The 23,713-nt window shown below is 35.5% G+C and overlaps 1 protein-coding gene across 1 annotated transcript in view; it reads left to right on the top strand.

The window, feature by feature from the left end:
- Nucleotides 1-23,713, top strand: part of RP1 (RP1 axonemal microtubule associated) — a gene marked incomplete at both ends in the record, with an annotated part of 184,872 nt that overhangs the window by 146,948 nt on the left and 14,211 nt on the right. The window contains 7 exons of the mRNA XM_082316016.1: nt 2,723-2,964; nt 5,521-5,647; nt 7,295-7,443; nt 18,569-18,776; nt 20,431-20,490; nt 20,810-20,988; nt 21,528-21,750. Coding sequence (XP_082172142.1) covers nt 2,723-2,964; nt 5,521-5,647; nt 7,295-7,443; nt 18,569-18,776; nt 20,431-20,490; nt 20,810-20,988; nt 21,528-21,750 — 1,188 coding nt within the window. The remainder of the gene's footprint in view (nt 1-2,722; nt 2,965-5,520; nt 5,648-7,294; nt 7,444-18,568; nt 18,777-20,430; nt 20,491-20,809; nt 20,989-21,527; nt 21,751-23,713) is intronic.

Here is a 23,713-nt window from a genome sequence, read left to right as displayed (position 1 = left end):
TTTTATTTACTTTATGGGAAATTATTAGGTAATAATAAGAGAGTGGAAAGTAGTAGTAAAAAGAAGAATTGTAAAGAGCTGGAGAAAAGAGAATGAATATGCTGATGGAATCTGTTGGTGCTACAAAGCTGAGAGTACTATCAGGAGATGAAGAGGTTGTGTGATAAACTTTGAGAACTAGAGGAAAGCAATGGAACTGAACTCTGTAGCACAAAGCTTGAATACAATTAGGCATAAACCCAACTAAATATTTGAGCTCTTAATTCTGGTACAGGTTCCTAATTTCCGATGATTTTTTGGGGAAATCAGGAACTAAGTAGTAGCTAAGAGTAAAAAACTGTATTGGATCTGTATCCCCATGTCTTGTAATGAGTTCTGTCTGCTACAAGAATGCATCAGCAGGATATGACTAGGAGAAATACCTGGGTTTGCTATATGATTGCAGGATAAATTTTTAGACAGTAATCTGACATGGTGGTGAGTAAAGTAATTGTGACCCCACAATATATGTAGGCATTATCAGTGCAGATAGAAAAGAATTAATGCCACTACAGAGAAACCGTGATATTTCACTGGGAATGAGGTGTGCAATTGTGGTCACCTCTGTCCAGAAGAACTGGTTCAAGCTGGAATAGCTGTAAAGAAGACATGATGACTGGGAATATGGCAAATCTTTGTTGGGAAAGGGTATTGAAAAAACTTGACATATTCAGACTAGCAAATTAAATGCTCAAAATGAACACTGTTGTGATCTATCAAATTAATGGTGGCTTAGACATCAAGGAGGGAAAAAGAGTTATTTAAGCTAACGAACAAAGTTGTCATAAAAATAAATGGGTTTCAGCAGTCCATTAATGCCATTCTGTGAAAATTAGAAGATTTCTGAGAAAGAAAGAATGAATTTTTATCATAGCTCTCTTTTAGACTTAACTAAAGAGAAGGAAAGAAGCTTAATGTAGCTGCTTTTAAATTAGATCTTGAAAAATTTATCAGAGATTATACAATATAGTTAGCATGTAATAGCAGTGTATGGTACTGTATGATCCAACAGAGAGAGTCTTTCTGTTCAGTCTTCCTAAGCAGCTATACATTGATAGTTTAAAGGCTTAATATTTCAGTACTAAAGGGCTAAAAAATCTTGGATTATGTCACAGGGGATATGCTAAATTTTCATTTGACTTCCATTTTTTCTTGGATGTCATTGGTTTCATTTATATTTAATGTTCATAGACATGAAAATGGTAGCTATTTATGATTATCCATAAAGTTATAACATCTGAAGTTATTTTAGTTGATTTTAAAGACGGTGAGTACTAACGTTTTACCTTCACCAAGTCCTGAATTTATGACACGGATCCTCACCTGATCTAAAGTAATAAAGCTTTATTTGCATTGGTTTATAGTAGGAGATAAAGATTTGCCTGCTGTGGTTAGGAAGCTGGACTTTACAGGACTATGGACATAAACTCAGAAAGTCACTGTTTCCATTACTTAAAGTAAAATACTCTGTTTTACAAAATAGCTATTTGAAATTATTAAACCCCTACTTTGCCTCACTTTGCTTAAACAGAGCTAAGTTATCTTAATGAAAAAATGGTCATGCTCAATTCTGCACCAGCCTAGGCGACCAAAGCCTCTCTGTAGGAGTCATGATTTTTTAAAATGGAAAACATGGATTTGAGAGCCCTGAATTTTCCATATGTTCTATTAACATGAATTAAAATGTTAACGCTAGCTAAATCAGTAGGATTTTTTTTGATGGATACAAGTTTCTGATCCTGAAAACTGTCTTGTTGATTGGAGGTTTAACTTAATATCTGTTAAGTATAGAGTTACAGAAGTTACTTAGGAGCTTACCTGGTATCAGTCTGCAGTCCTTATCAGCCTTCAGGTGATGGCCAATTCATCTAGAATGTTTAAGAGACTAAGTGCTTCAAACCAGACCTTTAGTTTGAACATGAGCTACTATTGTTTTTTGGTATAATTTTGCAATTTTTTTTTTGAAGTAAAACTGCTGGTTTTGAGTGTTTTCTTTGTCCTTAAAGTAGGCAAATCTATGTGCTGTTATATAGAACTATTTTTAATCTCTCAGCAAACATCACTTCTTCACAGAAGAAATGGATAAGGTTTTGTACTTTGCTGGCATGATAATTGTGGTGATCTGTAATAAAAATATCACATTTCAAGCTCTGAACCAGTTTATCTCATCATCATCTTGTTATAGAATATATGTAGCAAATTTTAGCATTCTAGTTTAAGTAGCTCCTCAAAAAGTTAAAGTGAAAAAATACCCTCCCCTGACCAAAGGCAAACCTGGTAACCAGTACTATCTAGCAGAAAATATACTGCTTTTGAGTGGTGATTAGTAAGAAAAAAAAATTAAAATCATCAGAGGAAACATTTATGAGGGGAAAAAATCAACATATCAACATGGCTCTTCATAAGTTTCTAATATGGAATTGGCAGTCTTATCTGCATAGTGCTACTGGACTGGCCCATCTCCAAAGGGTCAGCTATCACTACAGAAGGGCTGGTGTCCAAATCTGCTTCTCACTAAATCAATGATAATGAGTGAACCTGTTACATGCCAATATTTTAGCTCAGTGCAAGGGTGGGAATGGGTTGCTACTCACTCACTAACTCAGCACATTACAAATTGCTGTATTATTTTGGATATTCAGCAAACCCATTAATTTTTTTTTCTACTGTTTTATTTCAACAGGGACTTGGGATGTCCTTGTCACAACTAGTGATATTTCTCCTAGTTCCATGAATCCTAAAATGTCTCTAACTGTATGTGGTGAAAAAGGTACCTGTACTTCAGTCATATTCCCCAAAGGATCCCTTAAAAAAAAACAGATTTATGAGACTTCAATTGAACTAAATAAGAAATTCAATACTATATTCAAAGTTCGCCTAGAAACTGAAGAAGCTGGAGAAGGAGAGACTTGGCATTGCCGTGAGGTAAAAAAAAAACACCTAAAGTAATTACTTATTGTGTCTTTATTGTAAAATTAATCTTTTTTTCATATTCTATGGTTATTGCTTCCAGTTTCCAGTTCTGTCTAAAATAACATAATTTTTAATTTACAAAAATAAGTGCATCTGATAACAACACTTGTATAGTGATAACTTCAGAGACTGCTCAAAACAGTTACTAGGATAGCTATGGATAACAAAAATCTTGTAAACTTAGATGGATTTCTGGAGGGCATATATACAGATGTGCCATCATCTATAGCATATCCAGTAGTGTCTTTTCAGAACTGTGCTCACTGGCATACATTGCAGTATTTACATAACTCCAAATTGGCTGTTACATGTTGTAGACCCAGTGATCCAAGGCAAATAATTAAGCCAGACACTAGAAATGCCTTTTGATGAAAATATCTGCCTTTTAAGTTGGCATGTGAAAAAAAGAAGTGAATAGCAAAAGTGACAATCTTTCTTCTGATGCCCAAGATGCTGAAGCTAAAATCTGACATTTCACTGAAATTGCTGTGGCACTTCACTATACAAAAAATTTCTTCATCCTCTTATGCTGCCAAAATAAAAAGAAGTCTAAGGGAAAGAATCATCTTGTTTCAAATTGCAGACACATTTTTGTCCATTAATGTTTGTATTTTATTCTCATTAAAAACTGGAGAAAAAAAATAATTTTCCTGTCCAATACGTGATGTTAGTGAGCTGAACCCCCTCACATTTAAATGGTAGGCAGGTTGTTAATTTCATCTTTGTAGCCAGAGGAAATAGTCATCGAACAAATCTATTGATAAAATTAAGACTGCTTCTTGGATATTGTAGGAAACAGTGGATCACAGTAAAAATTTCAGAACGGAAACTTGGCAGTTGAAAATAGTGACATCTATTAGCCTGTTTTACTTCATTAGCTCAGAACAATGACTCAAAGCTGAGTTAGAAAAAAGTCAACATCATTTATATAAGTAAGGAAAAGATGCACATTTACATTAGGTAGGATTAGAAAGAGAAAGAAAATATAAATCTCCCTGCTTTGGGGTATATGTATAATATTGGGGTTTTAGGAAGACATTCCCTCTGTTATTCCATGGATTCCATAGCAGGACTGACTGAATCCTTGTATGGAATAACTAGGTTGGTGTAAGAGGTTGTAGATAATATCTGTTATTAAAGACAAGTTAGCAATTTATTTACACCGCTGGTTAGAATCAAGATGGTAATTTCTATGCTATTTTATTTTGATTTTACAAGATTGTACCTCATAGAGAGTCTGAGATTTTCCCCCTTCTATCACAAGTAAATGCAGGTGCAGTTGGTTGAATTACATATTTAGATTCAGAATTCACTTTTATAACCATAACTGCAAAATAATTCTCTTGATGTTTTTGAGGAAATTGGAATCATTATAAAATAATGTCCAGAACAAAATTAATTAAGGTATGCTTTATTTCTGAAGCATGTAATAGCTAACATCTTTAATCTTGTTTCTTTCACTTCTTGAAGAAATAAAGCACAGTAAATGAAATCTGATTTTCAGGAAACTGTTCAGGAATGTAGATGTTAGTATGAAAGGGAAATTGTATTAACATCATACATTATACTGCATTTTAAAAAATCTTTTCAATGTGTCTGTCATAATGAAAAATAATAGGAGTCTTTTGAAGACAAAATAATGCTACCATCTCCCAGTGACAACTGCTAACCAAAGACAGTTGAGCTTACAGGGTTAAGGGTTTGGTCATTTTAGTGAGTTAGGTCATGAGGAAATGTGTGAGTGAATTCTCTGTGCCCTTTGCAAAGCAGGGTTACTTCCTGCAACATATTTTCATATATGTTGTCTGATCTAGCTTTAAATAGTTTAGAAAATGGCACTTTATCTCTTAGTGTAGCTGGTAGTACCATAGACTAAGGCACCTCATTATTAAAATAAGAAGTTTTCTTATAGTAAGACTAAGCTACTTAGCTCAGGATCACCCTTTTATTACTTTATATACAGAATTTCATACAGATTAAAAATATTTAGTAACATACTCTATATACTTATATGAAATGTATGTACAGATACATAGATACATATGCCATGAAACATTCTTAATTTCTATTTTTCAGTTTTTCCCAGAAACACTTCATTTTCTTTCTCCCATTACTTAGAATGAGAAAACATTCTGCACTGAAGAATGTTGTGGCATATTGACATTTCTCACAAGCTGAAATGGGCATATCAACATTTCTTTTTCTTCCATATGCTGGATGAATAGGTTACATAAAGGAACCTTTTTGAACCATTCCAAATATTTTTTTCCCTTACAGCAGTCTCTACAGCAATAATGTTGACAACATTTTGATTATTTTTAATTGGGAAAGATATCTATTCCTTCTTTTCTAAAAGCCTGCTTTCAAAAACATTTTAGAAAAATTTATTTCCTCTTCTTTTTTAATATTGAGATGATGTGTCATAGATGTTTAATAGCATGTCTTTTGCTATAGTTTCCATTAGAGTACAACAGATGCTGAAGGGATTTCTTTTTGCTCTTTGCTAAGGTAAAGCTTCAACACAGAGAAAGTAAAAATGTTCTAGAATTTCCATTTTGTCGCAACTTTGCAGATGAAGAGGGAGGAAGAGTGGCTGAGCTTCCAGTTCTCACAGCTGGCTCTCCTTTTCCAGAAGGTTTGTCACAAATGAGAAACACTGGAAAAGATTCGGTCAGTGATGATGGCTAAGATTTTCAGAGCAGTCCAAAGGATTTAGCAGATACTTTCTACTCATTTTAGCTAGTGATGCATGGCTAGGTCAAATCCACTCCAGTGTTTTAAAAAAAAAAATCTCAGTCCCTGTAACTGAGCACTGTGCATTCAAGTCTGATTGGTACCAGTTTGTGACACATAAAAGAGCAAGCATACAGCACTGAAAATATTAAAAATGTTTTGAACAGTTTTCAGAGTTCAGCTTTTTCTCAGTAATATGATTTTGGTTCTCTCCCAGAGGAAACAAAGGCAATTCAGAGGAAATAACTCTCGTACTGTCATTTCAGATAAGAAGGAGATCCATGGCCCCTCACAACAGAAGCTCATCTGTTTGTGTTCCTAGAATTTCAGCCATTCTTCTTCTGTGACCCAGCAGTTATATCTCATGAAACTCCATGCGAGTTGTGCCTTGATTACCTCAAGACTAGATTTTTTTAGTTTGTTTTGTGTTTCTTAGGAGTTTTTATAACCAAAGTTGGTGAAGAATGGAAGAGCTCTTGTCTTAAATGGATGTTCTACCATGAGAATATCCCAGTCTCCTCTAAGTGTTTCTGAGGAGTTAAGGGTTTAGATCAATAGACCAAGTAATCTGTGTATTCCTTGTCTTTTCCACTGTGCTTTCAAAGCTAGTCTCAAAAAAAGCAATTGGGCAGAAGCTTCTTGAATATGAATTTGAGAAGAGTACCACTGGGGTATTCCCTGGGAAGGCTCTTTGTCTTTTAAATACTTTTTTTTTTTTTTTCCTGGAAGAGCACAGACATTTAAATCTTTAAAAATGCTGCTCGTCTTTCTGAGGAGCATTTAACATGAGGGCAGATACTGTTTTCTTTACCTTCTCCCCATATTTTTTTCTCTTTTGCAATTGAAAGTTTTGGGGATGTGGCTTCTTTCTTATTTTGGGGGCCAGATCACCAGCCTGTTATGCATTTCTCTGGGAGTACAAACAGGTACTTAACATAAACAGTCATCCAAGAAATGCTCAGCTGAAGAGTTGAAAGTAAGATGACATGTCAGAGAACACACAACGTTCCTGGAAATCCTCTGTTGAGACCAATAACTGCAACTGGTAGAGTGCAGAGCAGCCAGCCACTGACTGGACCATGATCCAGAGGAAATATAAAAGTTGTTGTCTTTCTGACAAAGTTCAGGTTCATTTGAACTCCACGAGGCTCAGAGCAGAGATATGCTTTTCAAGTAATTCAGTATGACCCATAGCCTAGGAACTGTTTCATAGGAGTGTTACATATTTAAATGCATGCAAGTGTGTGGTAGAGTATTATTTACACGTTTTTATAACAATTTGTGATGTGTTTATTTTTCTTTCATTTTGTCTTCTGCCTGTGTTTCAAGCCCACTCACAAACTATTCAGCTTATTATTCCTTATAATAGTGGTTCTTAAATTTTAATTACAATGCTTCTATGTGCTTTTCTAAGCATTATAATATAGTTTGGCCTTTTGATCACTCTGGGCAGGACCGAAAATGAAAATATAATAGTAGTAATTTATTAAATAACATATTTTCTAACTGATTAAGCTTTGGTAAACATTTGATCTCTTTTTCTCAACAGTGAAAAGCTATGTTCTCTATATCACTACGGGAGCATCCCCTGGGTCAGGAACAGATGCAGATGTGTATGTCATGCTGCAAGGGCTTTGGGGAGATACTGGCAGAAGAAAATTAATCAGAAAAGGAGATGATAATTTCACTAAAGGAAAGGTATAATTTCTGCATGATATTTTGCACTTTTATAATCCAGTCCAATTCATGTGGACTTAATGAGAGTAGGATGGAGTCTATGAAGTCCAGTTTGCAATGCTCCGTGATTCTAAGTGCATGTGTATGTGAATATCTAGATCCATCTTATGTGGAAAATACTGATGCTTATGCAGCTGATGGTAACAATACTGATAAAGTAATAAAGTGACTATATCAAGTGCTTTTAGCTTCAATTCTGCAAATATTGAAGGTCTTCAGTGACATGCCAGTGGTTTTCTTGTATGTTTGCTTAACCACAGAGTTATAAACATACTCTGTGTCCTTTAATACCTCTTTTCTTCCCATGCCATTCTTCAGGCTAAGGCTCCTTTCCCTGGCTTTTGCCTTTCCACTGGCAGTCTACCCCTCAGTCTGGCTCTTGGTCTCTCTCCAGACAGTCAGCCGCTACCCTCCATAGTTTTCTTAGGTCTAGCAAGAGAGTCATTCATTCACTGTGCAGGAGTGAGTCTCGCAGCTCATAAATGTAGACCAGTCAAAGACCAGCATAGCTGCCAGAGATGCATTTGCCTGTAGCATTGTCAGTATGAACAGAAATTAGAGGGAATTTAGTTACTGAATGTGCTGCAGAAACCTGGGCAGATTTACAGCAAAATGCATGTCTTTGACGTAAAACTTAGTCCCTGTTGGAAGCTCTGGATAGAGGGAGTGAAATTTTCAGCTAAAAAGGTCACTAGAAGTTTTAAACATGGAATAAACAAAGTGTTTGTATTTTCTGCAGATCTTTATATGAAAACAAATTTGAAGATTAAAACAATTTAATAAAGATTCTGAAACAAAAATCTGTTACAGAAAATTTGAGTTGGAATAGTTAAAGTTTAGGAAAAGAAACACCAGTGTCTCACAACCAGAAATGCTGAGCATATTTTACATTAGGCAGTGCTACCTGTCAATCTTATAGTGTGCGCACTCTTCTACCTTTCTGAAATCCCAGTGAATACTGTGATTATCGTGTTCTAACCTGTTTCTCTTTTGGAAATATCATGCAGTAAATGATTTCCTTCTGCTGGTGTTGGCTGCCCAATGATTGAGAGTTTCTCTAAGGAAGGAAGCTTGCAAATCAGCTTGGATTGATAACCAAAGCAGAGGCATGATATGCGGGATTAGGAGGAGCTCAGCTCCTAACTACCCCTAGCCTCATTATTTCAGTGGGAGTTCAAGACTGTCATTATCTTACTGGATTTTACCTACTTGAAATGCTTATTCATAAGAAAAATTAGAGTGTTTAAATCTTTATTTTTAAGGGACTAAATACTTGTGGATGAGGGTACTCAGTTTTGATAAAGGCACATTTGTTTTCCCTAATGTTGAAATTCAGATTATGGTTTATTGATAAGCTGATTTAATTAGATTTTAGAGCTGCAGTTCTTTTGTCCTCATGGAGTAAAGGCAGTTTAATGTAAATTTTACTGGATTTCTTCTTAAATCATAATAACACAAGTGAGCAATCTGATTTCTAGACTGGTAGTTTTTAATGAAGAAGTACCAGGGGTATCCAGAAATGTTGCCTAAGAGAACAGAAATGAACTACAACAATTCATAACCTGAAGGGTGTTTTCATAGTATTTGCGTCTATTTCATTGTGGCACAGAATTTTTCTGTTTTACAGAGTAAAAGGCAGAGCTGGCATGTATCCATCTCTTCATTACTTATTTGACATTTTATAGCAGCAGTGTGTGAATGTAACACAGTATCCATATATTTCTAAAAGCAGATATCAGCATAGGAATATTTTAGGGCCCTAAAAAGAAACTGCTTGTAGGTAAGTAATAGAGAAACACAGAAAAGTCTTGATTTGCTCCTTGTTCAGTGAAAATAAACTAAAGGTATTTGGTTAATTGACAAAGTGTAAATTGATTTTGCAAGCAAGACTCCTTCCTTTGCAGCAACATTTTGTTCATGACATGTTTTGGAAATTTCCCAATGTTTTCTTCCCTTTATAAGTAATCTCCAAAAAGGCTCTCAAGTGTAGAATGTCTCTTTCTATATCAGCCCAATCACATATTGTGCCGAGCACCCCTGCAGTCAGAGAGTCTGGACTTGGTGGTTTAGAGGATTTTGGAGTATAACAGACAGAATTTGCATTCTGAATCTTAACAGTTGTTCTGACATTTTAAAATGTGCTTTTCCTTGCAATAATTTTTCCCCTGACTATACAGTAACAGCTAGTGAACTGGAACGGTGTTTCTGTTAGAAATCACATCAAAATGTGATGTTAGTCTCACGGAATGTCAGGGCTGCTACAAACAACAGTTTAGCAATGCAGAAATACATAGAAATGTTTAAATATTCAGGGGGTTTTGCGGTGGAGTGGAGATATGGTTCTCTCATTTAGCAGGTCTTCTACTTACATGAGCTGAATTACAACATAGTAAAAGACTGAACTAGCTTCTTATATCTGAAAAGTTGCTTTGTGTCTTTCAAAAGTCCTCACACCTGTGAAACCATCAGAGAACTGGTAGAAAAAATAATGTGCATGATATTATTAATTCATCAGTGAGATCCCTGTAGCTCACCCCATGTCTGAGAGAGCAGCACTCTCAGCTGAGTTTCTGGTGCTCTACTCAGACAAATGAGTGTGAGGACTAGTGCTGCAAGAACCGTATTCTTTCCAATTGCTATGACATCGATGCCTTATTTGATGTTCTCCTAAAAACTGTAAGAATAGACAAAGCAATCTCAGCGTGCTTCTTCATGCAGTTCATCTTTCATGAAATCCTAATAGTATTTATTCATACTTAATGAGTAAGTCAGTTTCAATCTGATAAATGTTACCTGCCACAAAAACTTTTTTGAACCAAGTATATTCAGTGCAGACATTCTGTAAAAAGCAGGGCCCAGTTGTGTGAAATCCTTACGGTACCTCCATATTGCTTCTGGCACCCAACATTTTTCAGCGAATTAAATTCTTTGTGCTTCTTCATATGGTCGTTGATAGACTTGCTGTATGCTCTGTCATACGGCTGTGAGTTACCCATAAATTTCCTCTTTGCGAATGTGGGTTTTTTCAGATCCGTTCCATCAAAGCCAGTAAACTACACTGAATATGTTATGACGGATATTTAAGTATTTTAATTTCTGTATGACGAAAGTGGCCAGTATTTTAAGTACTCTAAGTTACTGAAGCAGTAAAATCTCATTGAATTTTTACTTCATTCTATTAGTTGTTGAAAAGCTATATCCTTTATCCTGCCCTATATTTAGACATCAACGGTTCAGGTTGGTACCATGGTAACTGCAGCACATACAAAAATTGTCAGTGAGAGGTGACTGTTGGTGTTTGGTTTCAGTGCTCGCTTGCAGATTAAGCATTGGCAATTTTAAAAATTACTTCACATGTGCCAAAATACACTAAAAAGGGCCAGAATGTAGGACAGGGTACTGTGCCCACTAGTAGGAAGTCAGTATTTTTCTGCAGCATCCACATCACATCACGTCTAGAACACTACTATTTTGTAACTGCAGAAAAACCGTCTCTTATGGAAAGCATATCTGACATAATGATTAAATAATTGCAAAATGCCATTGATCCAAATGTATTAATCACAGTGGTAGGCTGCTAGCCAAGTTATTGTAGTACAGAAGTGAACAGTAAAGTGGTCTGCTCATTGAGCAGAAGGATTATTCAGATGGAAACTAGGAAAATATGGAATACGATCATAGTGAAGGAAAGACTGGTGGAGGTTGTCAGAAACTCTGAGGAGAAAAAAGGAATGAAAGAATATAACTACAGCTTTATATAACCCTAGAAGACAGTGGCAAATTTCTGAGACGTGCAGTTCTCAGTGATTTTTGTTGCCAAAAATTAAAAATTGGACAAAATCAATTAACACTAAAATTAAGTACTTGAGGGGGCTTTCTGTCTATATAGAGCTCAAAAACAACTTACATCAATTACATTTCTAAAGCTAAAATACATCTCACTTAGCTTTAGTTGCCTGTAATGTACACATTTGTTCTAACGTGATAGTTTGAGCTTCTTCTGCAGAAAGGGAGTGAACTAGATGCTTCCAGGAGGTGGTTACCTTCTCTCTTTATTTGGACATTTATCTTAAAAGGAAATTAATTATCCTCAGAGAGTGCCTGCGGCTTTCTCAAGATTTTACAGGGAAAGTAACCAATTGTCTGACTATAGACTTCTTTTAGACAGGCAGAGTTGGGTGAATGAATTCTATGTCACATTTATATCAGTTTTTTAATAAACAAGATAATTTTAAACTAAAATATAGCTGACTTTATTAGCTCGATTTATCAAAAATTTTAAAATAGTTATGGCAATCCAAGTCTGCATTTTTCAGTAAATAAAATATTCAACCATTTTCCTCAGTGCAGCAAGAACTCAATTAGCTTCAATTCAAGTTAAATAGTTTAGAAAATACATCTAACTCAGAATGAATGGCTTCCAGTGATGAAGTGCTCATCTAGTTGGAAAGTTGTTTCAAATCTTAAATATCCTTCTTTTTTAAAAAATAATTCACACTGTTTTCTGTCTAAGTTTGTCAAACTTTAACTTCTAGGAACTGGATTTTGTCACGCTTTTGACTGTTAGCCTAGATAGTGCTCTCACACCAAATTTCTGCTGCCTTTGACAGTATTTATGACAATAAGCAATTCGGTATGCCTTTGACACGTTAAAGAGATTAGGCTGCTTGATTCACTGGAAGGCAGGCTTTCCAGTGATTTATTAACTCTCACATATCTTTTCAGAGTCCCATAACTAGCAATTGTTTGTTCGTCATCTCTAAAATCTGGTTTTCTTCCAATTAACTCATGAAAACATTAAAGTGCATAAGTTTATTAACTGGCGTCACTACCATGAAATGTGCTTGAAAATCTTCTCCATTTACAGCTGAACTTGGAGACTTACCAGTTAGACATTTCATTGTCCCATCATCAGCCAGGTTGACCCCACTGAAGAATCATTTGAATATTGGATTATGGTGTCTTTATCAAAATATCATACAATCATATGCATTCTAAAGTTGAAGAAAATTACATCCATCGTATTTTCTTTGCCTATTAAACCAGATCTCAAACTTGGACTGTTATTAAACCAGTCCAACAATCAGGCTGCATCAGATGGGTTTGAATTTGTCCAAATTGATGTCTGTCTTTGGGTTTGTTTGGTTTGGTGTTTGCTTGTTTTTTTTTTAATTTCTATTGTGTAATATAATGTGTTTTTATAGATTTGGATGTGGCAGATGATATTGGTCGCTGTAGCAGTCCTTCTGCATTTTATTAAATGCATTTTACTTGAAGTCTGATTGAAATGTCTTTTACGAGTGAGTTGAATGGTCATAGCTGCTGATTATTATAATGTACCACTATTCTTTCTTATTCCTGTTGCTGTTCTATGCATACAAATCCTGTTTCAAAAAGATTCTGTTCCAGTTATACTAAGCAAATTAACATAAGGTCAGTTCAGGGCAAATATTATTTGTTTTTTTTTTACTGCCCCTATTCTTTCATTTATTTTTCACTAATCTTGTTGAAGATGGATGAACCATGATAATTGTAGGTTATCAGAAACCTCTAATTATGCATTCACTGTAATTTAAATTAATTTAATTTTTTTCACGTAAAGATAAAGTTTTTCAATGAATTTCTGTATGAGAAGTTAACATAAAACAAAAACATGCTTGCAAAAATATGTGAATTTAGGATGAAGTTCGGGGTTGGCTTTTTCAGATGCATGGAAAATCCTATTTTTAAAGAAACATTTGCACAGAACACAGATTACAAGATGCTGAGGTCACAGGCAGATGCACTGAGCTGGGCGAAGACAGTACTGCTACCAGCGCTTGTCATCGCTGCTGCTTGCCACCCAATATTTCCACCCCTTAAGTCTGCTGGCACAGTGACATTCACTCTGTCCAAATGTTTATTTAGTTTAAGCAATTAATATTGTTAATAATTTGGGCTTTTCCACTTGGTCTATCTTGATAATATTTGGCTGGAGAGAAGCTGATTGTGTGGTTATGCTGGCACAGCTAAAAAGGTGATAATCTCCATCTAAGAGAAGGTAGTGATGTGACAAGCATTTGGACAGGGTGGGGGACTTCAGTTCAGCACAACTGGAAGAGCCCATGGGATCACAGTCTGAAGGGTGATGTCTCAGCAAAAGTTATTTTTCTCATTTGTCTCCTTCTACAGGAATGTTCAGACACTGTTTCTGATTTGGGCTCAGTGTTAGAGGGGCCTTTATTTTGCCTCCCAGTGCTAGCTAAAACTCTTTTGTCTTCAGCGGAGTTTCTCCAGATTAACAAGTGAGATCAAAATAATCAGGCAGCAAATCAATAAGTTTGCTAAGCTTAATAGAAAAGGTCCTTTATCTAGACACTCTAACTGCTTTTCCAATAAAAGCCTATTAAAATGATAGCAACATTAGCAGTATGGGAAATCATTTGTGCATACAGGTTGATGAAATTAAGCATATGGTGTGTCTTGACTTGCCATTTTCAGTTCTGCTGGGAATACCGTCATTAACCAACCATCAAGTCTCAATACTGAACCTATAAAATGATTGGCATTTATAAAGGTAAATATTGCATAGCGACTGTTCAAATACTTCTTCTGTTACAAGAGCTATTGCAACTGCTACAGACAGTGATATGTTGCCAGCGCTGCAACTGAAGAGTACTGAAATAAAGTCAAACTGGGTTGTAGATTCAAAGGAAATGCTCAGAACATGGGTCCCAGAGTAAAAAGAAGCATTTGAAGAAAATCTGAAAAGGAGTTAACAAAAATTAAACTTTAAATAGTCTGAAAGGGTCGCTGGAATGATTGTTTTTAAGGAATGTTGACGTGCTTGTTTTCTTAGCCAAGAAAAATGAAAAGTAGCAATTCTGGTTTTGCTAGGGAAGCTCTTCTGGGTCACAGAGGATGTACGGCTCTCACATTGTCAGTCGCAGCTGCTCGGTCTTGGAGTATATCTTTCTTTCTCCAGATAGTGTTAGTTAAGAAAATTTAGTGGGCTGTACATACACACAAATTGTTTTAATACTATTCTGAGAAAATTCAATATAAGTTCTGCTGAATTAGACAAAATGTATTATTATCAATATGGCTTTTCTCCATTCAAACCTAATTTACTTGTAGTAACTAAAAAACAATTAACATTTTTCCCTAAGGGAAAATGAAAAAGAAAAGTTTTCTATTCTGTAGGTTTACCTATCTTGTGTATGTTTTCTCCCTCTCTCTTTCTCTTTATGCAGAAGAATTAAGCCCCCAGTAACTTTAAAAGGTCCTCATTTGTAAATCAGATAAGAGGTAGAGTATCATGTGGCATACAAGACCTGTCAATAACTCAAATATTCCTATGTTTAATGACTAATCCATGGTCTGAAATGAATCCACAAAAATATTAGCTAAATTATTAATAATGATTCAATTTCTTAAAATTATAATGAAATACATGTCATAATCTGTGTGTTTGCAGACAGCTTGCAGGGAGAAAAGTGGATTAAATTTGGTAAATAGTCTCCAGCAAATTGTTCATCTAGCTCTAACAATTATAGTTGCTGCTCTTTCTCTGTTCTTTTTTGTCCTCTTGACTACAATAAAGCTCATTACACCACATCATAGATTTTCAAATGTACACATAAAGAGAAAATGTAATCTTCTCTGTGAAGTGAGTTGTGCTGGTTTTGGCTGGGAGAGAGTTAATTTTCTTCATAGCAGCTAGTATGGGGCTATGTTTTGGATTTGTGCTGAAAACAGTGTTGATAATACAGGGATGTTTTAGTTACTGCTGAGCAGTGCTTACACAGAGTCAAGGCCTTTTCTGCTTCTCACCCCACCCCACCAGTGAGCTGGCTGGGGGTGCACAAGAAGCTGGGAGGGGACACAGCCAGGACCTCTGACCCCAACTGACCACAGGACTATTCCATACCATATGACATCATGCTCAGTATATAAACTGGGGGAGAAGAAGGAAGGGGAGGACATTAGCAGCGATGGTGTTTGTCTTCCCAAGTAACCATTATGTATGATGGAGCCCTGCTTTCCTGGAGATGGCTGAACACCCGCCTGCCGATGGGAAGTAGTGAATGAATTCCTTGTTTTGCTTTGCTTGCGTGCAAGGCTTTTGCTTTACCTATTAAACTGTCTTTATCACAGCCCATGAGTTTTCTCACTTTTACCCTTCCAATTCTCTCCCCCCTCCCACCAGGGGGAAAGTGAGCGAGCAGCTGTGTGGTGCTTAGTTGCCAGCTGGGGTTAAACCATGACATGAGTTTACCCCAGTTATCACAATTCCCAGTCAATAGTTTTTCAGCTTGCAGTTTATTAGATGGTTGAACCGTCTGCAAATGTGACCACAGATTTCTGAGATTTTACATGGACTAAAATGGGCTTGTTAAAATTGCACATCCACAAATGATGTAGTGTGTCTAAGGCAAACGAAACATCAAAGTTTTCACAAATTTTTATTCAGCCAAAAGGTACCTATTTTCAGAGGAAAAAGAATTTGGAAAACCTTTCGTGCATTGCCTATACATACAAACTTGCTGTTACCTGTGGCTGGATTATCCAGATTATCAGTAACCCATAGTATGTTCTGCACCTGAGTTATTAATTGCTTTCAGAAACATTGCCACTAGGAAGAATGATGTACAAATACTTCTGCTGATGTTGTGTGAAGTTTTTCTAGTTTAATAAAGTTTATTAACTGTCAGGCTTAGTGGAAGTCAAACCCAGCTATCCTTCTTCTGGAGACAGCACAATTCTAGAAGTCTGCAGAACGTTGTCTGTATTTTTCCTTTATTCCTAACTCTCTCTCCTTTCCAAAAGTGCTTCACTGACAACAGATTTTTTGGAGATGCTGATGATAGTGTCACTAAATTAGTCATCCTCTGGAAAACTCTTTTCTCTTAAAAAGAAATCTATTCTAACCAGTATTCTAATCTGACAAAAGCTTCCTTATATGTTTGCAATAAAATAAATCATACATTAATATAAACATAACCATTTGCAAGAACAAGCAGTAGTTTTTAAGATAAATTTTCATGTTTTGGGAACTTAAAATATTTATTTGCCAACAGAGACAGGGGTCTGTATGTTTCTTACTTGAATTTATCTGTGTTTTTCACCCATCTTCTTGCCCTGTGTGTTTTTAATACATTTTATTTAATAGGTGTAACAAGTCATTCTATTTTATTCAAGCATGATGCTATAACTTTACCAATCCAATCAAAGATAGAATAAAGCAGTGATCAAACTCATATCCCAATTAAGGTAAATTAAGAGTTCAGATTAATGGTATTCAGTCTCAAATTAGTCCAATAGATAATAAAATATAATTGTGGTGTTGACATTAAACATTACTTTTTTGACTTAACTATGGAAAATGTGAAGAGGAGCCTCTTTCCCTGCAGTCCTGCACTCCATCTAGAATTTCGGCCCTTCCAATGTACTTGCTCTGCTGCCAAAGGACATCATTATCCTGAGAACCTTCATTTCCATCTTTTGCTTTTGCCAGTCTAAATTCACTAAGCAGCTGATAACCTTGACTCATCATAACGAAGTATAGCTATTCAAGTGCCTCTTTAACATTTTTTCCTTAAAATCATTGTCAGCTTGCTGTTCATGTTTTCCCCTTTCACACGATAACATAGGGGTGACAGTGCAGGTGTGATGGTTAGATGATGCACTATAGTAGTTTTTGAATAACACTACCTTTCAGTCTAGAAGAAGTCATGCAGTAATTCAATGACAGGTTGGTGGTTATGTTTAGGAAACTGTTAAAGGTGTAGTTCACAAACACACACATTCATATGTACATATATCAATGAAAAATGAGAAAGAAAAGTTAAAGGTAACCCACCAAGACCAGAGCTGAAAAAAAAAGTTTGAAATTTTTCTGTTCCCGGAGATTCTTTTTTTTAAAAGTAGGTGGTCATATATTATCTGCAATTTCGACCTCAATATGTTAATTCACGGTGGGTTTCGTTAAATTGCAAGCTGGTTAGGCTGGTCTTGTTGGTGACACAAATCTTTCATCAGTTCTCCACTTGGACATCCTGCCCAGGGAAGACACAGACCTGTGGCTGATGGAGCAAGAGAACGGCTTTTCTGTTTCATCTCTGCATAATCCTTTGAATCAGGATTGTTGGCCTCTTGCTCTGGCTAAGCAACTTCAGGGTGGGTTAGGTTGAGAAGACTTCTCAGGACTCAAGTGTTCTTGATCATTATTGCAATCCAGTCTGCTCAAAAAAGTTTTTATATCTCTAAATCATACCAGAAATTCCATCACAAATAACACTAGATTTTACCAGTTATCAACCCTAACAGAAATGAGATGATAATTCATAAACCTATAAAGCAAAACAGGTGGCAGGTCTCTATGCCAAGAAATTAATCTCTGTTTTCCAGCTGAGGAAGTAGGTGTAAGACCCACAAAAAGCCAAAATCACATATTGTGAAAATGTTTAGTGTCTGACAACTCACCATTTTCTTTAGGGATCTTACTTCAGTGTTCTCAACATTTTAAAAATATTGTGGACTTTTTAACTGACAGAGAATAGTTGAACTAATTTAAACTTATAACTTTATCTAATATTTTCCCTTAAATTCAATTAATCTTATTAAAACTAATCCTGCAAGTATTAATTCAAATCTGGGACCAAGTTTGTTATTCTTTCCTAAGAGAATAAAACACCATTCTGTGATGTTCAGTGCTACCCTTCTCATTCCCTGGATTTTGTCCCTCAAAAGGGAGCCCTGGGGGTCTATTGTGTTGAGAGTAAGAGATATGTAAAATGATATCCCTGTAAATCATTAAATGTGAAATTTGGGAAGGAAAATCTCTCAGGAAGTTAGCATGAACAACTGATTGATCTGTGTGGGGGAACTGAAGTGTTTTAGCAGTAAATTGCAGAACCACAAGGGAATCATTCTTAATGCAGGACTTTAGCATCTTTAAACTTGTCATCTCTGGTTCTGTTGATATTTATTGAATTAGTGAAAAAAAAAATCCTGATTTTCCTCTCACTTTCATATTTCAAAATACACTATTAATTTAGTTTGATTATTCTGTTTCCATATATCTTTTCATTTCTGAATTTTTCAGGTGGATGTTTTTCAAGTGGAAGCAGTAGATGTTGGGACTCTGCAAGGGATGGTGGTTGAAAAAGGGAAAGGCTCTGACTGGTTTCTGGAGAAGATTATTGTGAAAGAGTCAGCAGCTGCAGGGACAGAAACATTGTTTATGGCTCAAACATGGCTAAAAGACAGGCGCGATGGAAAAAGATCTGCCTCAGTAACTCTGAATGCCACAGGTCAATATTATCTTCAAACTATCATTTGCTAAGAAATTAGTTCCAAACTGCAGAATGCAGCTATGTGATTTGTTTCTACAAACAAGTTATGGTTTAAAATATTCCAGTAGACCATTGTCATTACATAGGGAATTAGTGTGTCTGAACACTGTTGGGTTTTAGTGCTATTTAATGACCACTATTTGCCAGAGGATAATTTCTGCTTTGTTACTCCAGATTTACAGTGGCATAAATGGCAACAAATTTGGCCTATTCTCTTTACAAATTGCTGCCTTTCCAAGTCTTACTTCTACTTTGCCACTTGCAAACAATTTTTTAAGCTTCGAATACTTCTGCCAGCTACTTGACAGGCAGAGTAAAAGTGAGGTATATAGTAGGGCAAACTATGTTTAAGCAGTAGAGAAAATGGCTCCATCGTATTCAAGAAGCCTGTTTTACGTTATCTATGCCACACAGTTTGGATAGCTTTTGCCAGAAACTGGACATACTTTTGGCTGACACTGTGTGGGTAATCAGTCCACAGAGGGGCAGTTTTGACCCCACTGCCTGTGACTGCACTGTTTGTCAAGAAGGGAATGTGCATCCTCCCTCCCTGTGCCTTGGTTTCACTACAAACACAATCTGGTGTGCAAGCCACGAGGGAGCCACAGCACAGCCCAACCAGATCACTAGGCAACCAAAGCCCAGTATGTACCTTTAAGACTGATATATTTCTTATGATTCTGCCCCTAAAAGAACTAAATAGACTGTATAGATGAGTCCTTAGATTACAGAAGATATCCTAGTTCTTTTCCTCCTAACTGCCAGGGCATCTCTGCTGGCCATAGCAGCATTGGCATGATGGTGCTTGTCCAGCAATAGCCTATTGAGACTGAGTAGAATTCCAGTGCAATCCATTTCCTCTGCTTTATCATCTCTAACTTTTGATCATTTGAAACCCGGAAAGAAAAGGAGGAAGCTGTTCTTGTGCAAAAGCAAATAATTTCAGCTTTGTTTTAGAGTGTTTGTTGGGAGTTTTCTGAATAAAATATAGGGATATTTAGTGTATTTAAGGTTACATAACATGGTTTTATTCAATTTAAAAAAAAAAAAAGTTTCTGTTTCTACCAGAATGCATTGATTTGGTAGAAGGAGAAAGTGTTCTTGTGAGTTTTTTATACAATAATTGGTAAATCCAAACTTGGTTGTGATCTCAAAAGAAGGCTTTCCATCTTTGGTTCAGCCCTCTATCTAATGTTTACAAGTAGTTTTGGTCTATATCAAATCCCACTGAAATCAATGGGAGCTGATATCAGTGGGAGGAACATCAGCCCCTAAAATGGGCATTAAAAACATCCAATTAGTCCTGATTCATCTAGAGTATAAATGGTATAAATGAAACAGAAATGCTTTAAAATGAAAAATACTTGAATCTTCATGTTACAACCATTTCATAGTAAAGAGCTAGCTCTAAAGTCAGTTCATTAAATAGGATGATATGTAGGAGATGACGCCTAAGTAGAAAATCACATTGTACACTTCCTAGTTAAATCTTTAATCTAAATGATATAATACTTAGTCAATTGCCTCACTAAAGATGAATACAGGCATTTATTATCATTTAGACACTGTTCTACAAAAGTATTAATTTGTTCTTCAATCTTTTTTTAATTAGAAATTCAGGAGAGGAGGAGCACTTCTGCCTGGCCTTTAGGAAAAGAGCAAATGAATTCAGGTACAGGTTCTGCCGTTACATCGACTGTTTTATTCATCAATTCTGAAATAATAATGTGAGAATATTTTCATCACAATACATCATTTCACTTACTAGTACTGACAATATTTTCCCCTTTGTAATAGGAAGAAATGGTAATATACTTAGGGAGCTGATCAGCACCCAAATGAAGTGCTTATATATTAATGCTCCCCATGTAAACTAAGACATGTCTTAGGAATTTTATCTATCATCTCAGCTACCTTGGTTAACATATGAAAACAGAAACAGCTTTAATCTGTTTTTTTTTCTTTTTATTTTCCTTACTCTATTTGTTCAGAAGGCAGATGGAGGATTTATTTCACAAAACATCAAGAAGAAACAAAAACAGACTTTGAAAAGTTGTCAGAAAATATATCCAAGTTGGTTATGGTTTTTTATGGAAGCAATGGCAAGTCAAATCCGGTTTCCATGGAAAACAAAGTGGAACATCAGGCTGAGAACCAAATAACATATGATGTAAAATAATATATAGATTTGTCTATACTTAAATTTTCTTTGAGTTTCCTTTTAAAGAGAAATAATCATGTAGTGCTGTAAATATTGCAGATATTATTGTTCAAATATTCAAGAAAAGCAGAACTGAAATTTTCACAGATTTCAATTTTAATTTTTGTCTTTCTCAAGTTCTTGATGATCAAGCATATTCCCTTTTTTTTGTCAACAAATAGGCATAGTTAATAATGCATATCAATTTAAATGGCATTAACATTAAGTATTCACATTTAGAACTCAGTGCAGTATGTAATTTCAGTTTGATAGAATAATTACAATGAATGCCCTTAGAGCATAAAGCTAATATTTCCGTAAGTGCTTGCAGTCAACCTGGTCCTGCTGCCTTTGAACTGAATGGGACTTCTAGCACCAAAACTGATGTAAATGGGGCTAGGTCTGTTCTGACCTTTTTAGAGAAAACTTCCTCTCTTCCTGTAGATTAGCTACACATATATCTATATATCTCTGTTTGGATGCTAACTCATTGCTTTGTTGCTTCCTAGATACATTTGCCATCTGATTTGGGAATGCTTTATAAAGTGAGACTTGGTCTCCAGAGTTTGGAAAACAGCATATCCCAGTTGTATCTTCGTCACTTTAAAGTGCAGAACACATCAACCCTGGATACCTTTAGTCTCACCATAAATAAAACACTTCCTCTTTCTCTTAATGGAGACAGATGGATTGAATTCCCTGTAGAGTGGCCATTAAAAGAAGCACTTTCTGGTAGGTATAAATCTACTTTGAAGCAGTAGAGTGGTCCAGGAGGTTAACATGTCCTAATATTACAATTGAAACCTTTATCAAAACAGAAAATGTTATTGTCTTTATTTAATGATTCATAAAGTCTGGATAAGAATTTAAAATGTATGAAAGAAAATACTATTCACTCAGTTTAATTTCTGTACCATAAAGTGGCAAATGCAATATTCATTTGATTGCATAGAACCATTATTATATGCTACAAAGAACAGTTTATAAGAAATATCCCTTTCTTGCAATATTGTAATATTTCTGCTCTCCTTTGTTTAGTCCTCAGCTGCTCATATTACTGACATTAACAACATGATTTTTTTATAGCTCATTTACTATTAAGAGATTTTTTTTGTTTGCACATTCCAAAGATTCTCAGTAAATAACAGCTCAAAACTACATATAAGCATCAGCTTTATTACCTTTATACACTCCAAATATTTATGCCTGTTAAAATTAGCTCAACAATTGTCTTACATGTCACCTTTGTTAAGCAAAACAAAAGAAACCCTTTCACCTAAAATCCACCCTATCTTCCATATTCTTCTAATGTGATGCTTACTGAATGCCACCACATGACAGAACAATTCTAAAATTTAACAAACAGACAAAATAATGATACTTAATATTCAAATTGTTTGTTCCTGAGGTTTATGCAGAAAACAAATGAATTACCTGTGTAAAGAATAAGTCAGTTCATCCAAAGTCAGCTGAAGTAGGTGTTAAATGAACTACCCCAATACACTTTGGATTGGAAATTTTGGCCCAGTTTCAGTGAGGTGTTTGCATGTGTCTAAATGTAAGCATGCAAGTAATCTCAGTAGAATTAACAGGGGTTGAGGTTTTCTTTTGCATATTTTGGCTCTGTCACTTACCTCTTGGCTGAAAAAATCACTTCCCCACTCTTTTTTCTTTTTTTTTTTTTTTTGTAATATTTCCTTCTTTGTAAAATATTTTGACATCAAGAGACAAAAAAATCACAAAAAAAAAAAAAGAATATGTATTTTATTACCTATGTGTTTAGGTAAAAGAACAAACAAACAAAATAGCTCATCTCTGTTGCATTTATTTCTTTCTACATCACTTCAGAAGTCTTCAAGGAGGGATTTGTAACCACAGTGAAGGAAAAACCTAGGACAGTGAAAAAACATATTCCCCCCCAAAGCTTGGCCATTTTATGTCCAAGAGACCTTTAAGCAGCTCCACAGCAGGTGGCACACGTGGAGTTCAAAGTGATCCTTTACACACAAACTTACTTGCAATCTATTGTGCAAAACAGATCTGCTTTTCTGTCAGCTTTCTAAATCTAATTTATTTTCTCCTTGCTTTTCTTTTTTCTCAGCTAAAAGCAAACCCAGTATTGTGTTAATTGGAATGGAAAGCAGCTGATCATAATCACCTTAACCAGAAGCTGTGTTCTGTTAAATTTCAGATATAGCTCTGTTGTTCATAAAGTGCCTTAGTATTTAATCTCTTAGTTATCTTTTCCTTTTTTTATTTTGTACTTGGGATTGTGATGAAGCATATGCTAATGGCTAATTGAAACCATCAAAACACAGTTGATAAAATACAGCGCAGACCCTTGAGATCTGGCTGTGCACACATGTGCCTTTGGGTATATTAATGGGGAGAGGCCTCCAGCTGAGTATATACATAAATAGTTTCTCTTCACTGTACCTTCCTTTGAGATGCTTACACCTCAGGGATCCCCAGGGATGAAACGGTGCTCGCTCTCTCACATACAGGGCTGTACAGATGGTGAATTTTGCACTACTGTAGCTTTTAAGTGAAAGGTGAAATAAAAATGTATTTGCTACCTTCAAATAGCTGATTATTTCCACAAAGTTAACATAGAATCATAATTCACACTGAGACTATGAAATCATTAGAATTTTGTAAAATTAATGGAGCTGTGACATTCATATATGTTATCCTT

The sequence above is a fragment of the Platalea leucorodia genome, assembly GCF_965183815.1.
Source record: "Platalea leucorodia genome assembly, chromosome: 1".
NCBI classification, from domain to species: Eukaryota; Metazoa; Chordata; class Aves; order Pelecaniformes; family Threskiornithidae; genus Platalea; species Platalea leucorodia.
The sequence above is the reverse complement of the archived record's forward strand: the minus strand, read 5'-3'. Positions and strand labels throughout refer to the sequence as shown.